Source organism: Mus pahari, chromosome 1 (assembly GCF_900095145.1).
Source record: "Mus pahari chromosome 1, PAHARI_EIJ_v1.1, whole genome shotgun sequence".
NCBI classification, from domain to species: Eukaryota; Metazoa; Chordata; class Mammalia; order Rodentia; family Muridae; genus Mus; species Mus pahari.
In genome coordinates, this window is record NC_034590.1 from 117,273,278 (window position 1) to 117,278,626 (window position 5,349).

At 51.1% G+C, this 5,349-nt stretch overlaps 1 protein-coding gene across 3 annotated transcripts in view; it reads left to right on the top strand.

The window, feature by feature from the left end:
- Nucleotides 1-3,390, top strand: part of Slc25a45 (solute carrier family 25 member 45) — an 8,273-nt gene extending 4,883 nt beyond the window's left edge. For 2 of the 3 annotated variants that reach the window (XM_021212900.2, XM_029540539.1), the window contains exons 5-6: nucleotides 1,986-2,244; nucleotides 2,364-3,390. In XM_021212900.2, the coding sequence (XP_021068559.1) occupies nucleotides 1,986-2,244; nucleotides 2,364-2,632 (528 nt within the window). In that variant the 3' untranslated portion in view covers nucleotides 2,633-3,390. The remainder of the gene's footprint in view (nucleotides 1-1,985; nucleotides 2,245-2,363) is intronic. The other variant, XM_029540542.1, reaches the window with a different exon arrangement.
- The last annotated feature ends 1,959 nt before the right edge of the window (nucleotides 3,391-5,349 follow it).

Sequence of the window (5,349 nt, forward strand, 5' to 3'; positions counted from 1 at the left end):
TGTAGCCCTGGCTATCCTAGAACTCACTCTGTAAACCAGGCTGGCCTCGAACTCAGAAATCCGCCTGCCTCTGCCTCCCAAGTGCTGGGATTAAAGGTTTGTGCCACCACTGCCTGGCTGCCAATTGTATTTCAATGAGGATGTGAGAGGAAGAGGCAGGAGCTGAAGGCTTCTGTTGCCACAGACTTTGCTTGTGGGCTTGGTTACGGGTTAAGCAGCCCTTTAGGCGCCACGGTTCCCAGCCCATGAGACGCCCCTGCTTGAGCCCTGGAGCTCCAGATCAGGAACCTACTCCTAAATATCTCAGCTCAGCCCTGCTGGCAGGCTCTGGGAAAAACATCAGCCCCATTTTGCAAAGGGGCTCCACCCTCTGCTGTGGCAGAAGCATGAAATGTGGCCTGCACCCGCCAGAACCCAGCACCAGTCAGCTGCCAGCCCCTCCACTGCCAACTAGACCTCAAGCTGCACAAGTGCTCAGGAGGTCCTAGCCAGACACCAAGCGCACACCAATCACAAGCCAGCTGCAGCCGGGACCCTGCCTCTGTCTCTCCAGTGCTAGGGCGACAGCATGTGACACTGCCAGCAGCTTTCTTTGATTCTTTTTAATGTTTATTTTAATTCTAAGATCAAATTTCATTTCTGCCTAAGAAATCCAGAAAAGGGTGTATGATACCCTGCAACTGAGGTATCCCAGATGGGTGTCCGTATCCAGACTCAGGTCCTTTGAACAGTAGTATAAACTCTTATCCACTGAGTCATCTCTCCAGCCCTGGTTGGGTTTTTTTTCCCTTTTGTAGTAAATGTTTTAAAATTAATTAGTATTTTATGTGTGTGGATGTTTTGCCTGCATGCATGTATGTGGATCATGTGCATGCCTGGTGCCCACTGGAGCCAGAAGAGGGTGTTGGATCTGCAACTGAAGATACAGATGGCTACAGAGCCACCATGTGGATGCTGGGAATTGAGTCTAGGTTCTCTGGAGGCATAGCCAGTGCTCTTAACTGTTGAGCCCCCATCTCTCCAGCCCCAGTATCTGGGTTATTGAGATACTTTCAGTCTGCCGTAGCCCACATTGGCCTGGAGCTCACTGTGTAGCTTTGGCTGGCCCTGAACTCTTTGTAGTTCTTTCTTTGAAGCCTTTAGGTTACAGACATGAGTCTAGCACACCCAGCCAGAACACCAGTTACAGGCAGGAGCCCCACACACCCAGGTAGAACCTCATTTGAACTTCAGTGGCTTCTCTTGCTTTGTCTGGACACAGGGTCTCACTCTGTAGCTCTGGCTGGCCTAGAATTGGCTCTGTAGACCAGGCTGGCTTTGAATTCACAGAGATCTGCCTGCCTCTGCCTTCCTAGTACAGAGATTAAAGGCACATGTCGCCCTGAACAGCTAGCTGCTTGAACTAGTTACATCCCTGACTCAAACCTCACTGGTATAGTGACCTCCTCTTCTTCACATCCTCTCAGCTCAGTCCAGTGCCACCCCAGATCTGTGTCCTGGCTATCTAAGGGCTCTATTGCCTACCAAGTCCCACCTGTTACCACCATCTCACCCCTGTCAGCCCTTTTGGACAGAGGCAGGGAGGGGTGCCCTGGGGCTTCAGAGGTGTAGTGCAGAAGGGAGAGCAACTCTATGATGTTGGGTCGGCTCTGCAGCTTCAGCTCCTCACAGTTTCCTGCTGCTGAGCCCCAGCCCCTGCAAACATGTGGTCCTCCCTGGAATCAGGGAGGCCAGTAGCCTAGACCCACATGTCCTTGAGTGCCTGTGCCTGCTATCTCAGGAGGAGTGGCCAGTGCTGAGCCTATCAGGCCTGATAATAAGGGAGGCAGCGTGTTCTCAACTGCACCCAGACAGTTGGCCAAACCCAGCCATGTCTGTGAGAGGCTAGGAGTTGATGGCAGGAGCCTCTCTGCCCTGCTGTGATGAAAAGCAGACATTTTCCAAGTCTAAGCCCTACCCAGTCCCCTCCATGTCTTTCTCCACAGGCCTATTGCCTGGCTCCTTTTGACCTTATCAAAGTTCGTCTACAAAACCAGACAGAGCCAAGGATGCAGATAGCGAGTTCTATGCCCCGGTACCGAGGCCCTGTGCACTGTGCAGCCTCCATCTTGAGAGAAGAAGGACCCCAGGGACTGTTCAGAGGCTCCTGGGCCCTGGTGTTGAGAGACACTCCTACGTTGGGAATGTACTTTGTCACCTATGAAGGGCTATGTCGCCAGTACACACCAGAAGGCCAGAATCCCAGTAAGTGGGGTGAGGTGGGGTGGGGTTGGGGGACAGCAGAGGCTAGGGAGGGGACTAAAGGCGGGGACTGGAAGATGCTCTGTTCTAGTCTGACTCAACCCTGGCTCCCTCTGTCCCAGGTTCAGCCACAGTTCTGGTGGCAGGGGGCTTTGCAGGCATAGCCTCCTGGATCACGGCCACCCCTTTTGATGTGATCAAGTCCCGGATGCAGATGGATGGGCTGAAGGGAAGAAAGTATGGAGGGATGCTGGACTGTATGGCAAGCAGCTTCCGGCAGGAGGGAATAGGGGTCTTCTTCAAGGGCATGACACTCAACAGCGCCCGTGCCTTTCCAGTCAATGCTGCCACCTTCCTTAGCTATGAATACCTACTGCGCCTGTGGAGATGAGCCTGGCCAGGCGATACTGGCAACCCCACAACAGAATCATGGCTGATAGCAGCATGGAAAACCAAGCTAAAGCACCCAGCTTTCTGGTGCAAAAGCAAGAGGCACCTTGTATCATCCAGAGAGTTAAGGAGCCAACGTGCAAGAAACCAATAAACAAGAAACCTTGTACGGACTCCAAGACACACCCACCTCCAGCCCACCTCACCAGACCGCTTCTGTCCAGGAAGCAGGGGCACAAAGTACATAAAAATCGCCTAGGCCACCATGCCATAGCTGCCCCTCTGAAGGAGGACTCAGAGACCAGCCACTGTGCTGGCATCACCCAGCCCTTGAGTTCAAACCACTCCCTGGACAGGAGGGTGACTTCTGTCTTCTCTGTGTCCATCACCTTCAGGGAAACCAGGTCCCAGGCTCCTGGCCTCCCTGCCCCACCAGGTAGCTTCTCTTGGTTACTTCCTGGTGTAGGCCTTCATGTCCCAGGAATACCATGGGTGGTGTCATTGTCCTCCAGTGGCCCACTCTCCTCAAGATCCAGGCAGAGCTCTTCATCTAGGGGTCCCTCCAGCCCTATCTGTGCTGACTGTGGGGTACCAAGCCCCCCAGCCCTCCTGCCTACCTCAGTCATAGCTCTGTGTGCAGTGCTTCATGGTTAGTTTTTTTTCTTCTTCTTCTTTGAGTTGTTAGTTTGTGCGAGTGTTGTGGTCAAGGCTGTACTTCTGTCTCTTGAAGACATGCAATAAAGTTTATTTGATGCAGTACCAATGGTCCCTTCCTGTCTCTGCTCCCATCACACACACAGCTGTGAGCCTTCCAACCCCCATGCCCATGCCCTGGCCCCTCTCCTTCCAACCCCCATGCCCGTGCCCTGGCCCTTCTCCTTCTAGCCCCCATGCCCGTGCCCTGGCCCCTCTCCAAGTTGTCTCTTCCTCGCTCACATCTTTTTGTCTGATTATCCATCTCAATTGCTAAATTAGATTTTAAAACTGCCTGAGGGGCTGGAGAGATAGCTCAGTGATTGAGATCACTGGCTGCTCTTCCAGAGGAACAAGGTTCAAATCCCAACATCCACAGGGCAGCTCACTCATTTGTAACTCTGAGGGATCTGGTGCCATCTTCTGGTTTATGAGGGAATTGCATGCACTTGGAGGCAAAATACCCATACACACAAAATAATAATAAAAATATCTTGAGGAAGGGTTCAAGACAGGATTTCTCCGTGTAGCCATGGCTGTCCTGGAACTCACTCTGTAGTTCAGGCTGGCCTTGCTAGGGTGATCCACCAGACTATGCCTCTTGAGTACTGGAATTAAAGGCATTAGCCCAGCATAAAAATATTAAAAACCAACAACAAACAACAAGGCTGCAGAGATGACTCAGCGGGCAAGAGCACTGACTGCTTTTCCAAAGGTCCTGAGTTCAAATCCCAGCAACCACAGGGTGGTTCATAACCACCCATAACGAGATCTGATGCCCTCTTCTTGTGTGTCTGGAAGTCAGCTACAGTGTGCTTATGTATAATAATAATTTTTTTTAAAGTATTTTTTTTAAAAAAAACTACCACCACCAACAAACTGGCTAAGAGCCGGGCAACGGTGGCACATACATTTAATCCAGCACTCAGGAGGCATAAGCAGGAAAATATTTAAGTTCAAGGTCAGCCTGGTCTGCAGAGTGAGTTCCAGGACAGGACAGGACAGTCAGGGCTACGGAGTCTTGGAAAACCATAGCCAGCCAGCTAGCTTGTACTCTTTCTCGGCCTCTCGTTGCTTGGAGCTCCTTCTCCACAGCAGAGGATGCCATGGACATTTGCTCTCATGAACGCCTTACCTACTTCTGCTGAACACATCTGGGTCTTTCCCACCAGGGCTTGCTCATGCTCTTCATCCTGAGTTTGTAACTCCCCATCTTTCAGTTCTTGGCTCCTTCAAGACATCTCTCTGTTTCCTCTGGCTATGCCAATGGTTCCAAAGCACCTGGAGGGTTTGTTCAAGTAGTTTGCTGAGTCAAACCCCAGGGTTGCCGACTCAGCAGGTTTGGGAGGGTAGGAGGATGTATATTTCCTGATTTTTTGTTTTTTGGTTTTTGGTGGTTTTTCGAGACAGGGTTTTTCTGTGTAGCCCTGGCTGTCCTGGAACTCACTCTGTAGACCAGGCTGGCCGCGAACTCAGAAATCTGCCTGCCTCTGCCTCCTGAGTGCTGGGATTAAAGGCGTGCACCACCACGACCGGCGGATGCATATTTCCTTAAGGTTCCAGCTGCAGCTGTAGGTGTGGGCCACACAGTTTTTCATGTCACCCATCTTCCTTGGTCTGTAATTACACACCCACCTCCAAGTGTCTTTTCTGTGTGATTCTGAGTATATCTGCCTCTCTAAACCATGAACTCTGCCTTTAATTCTTTAAAGAGCTTTGAAGCACTTAGGAGTCAGAGGCAGGAGAATCTATGCGAGTTCCAGGCTAGCCTGGCCTACAGAGCAAGTATCAAGGACAGACAAGGCTTTGCAGAGAAACCCTGTCTTAAAAAAACCAAACCAAGGGCTGGTGAGATGGCTCAGTGGGTAAGAGCACCCGATTGCTCTTCTGAAGGTCCAGAGTTCAAATCCCAGCAACCACATGGTGGCTTACAACCATCTGTAACAAGATCTGATGCCCTCTTCTGGAGTGTCTGAAGACAGCTACAGTGTACTTACATATAATAAATAAATAAATCTTTAAAAA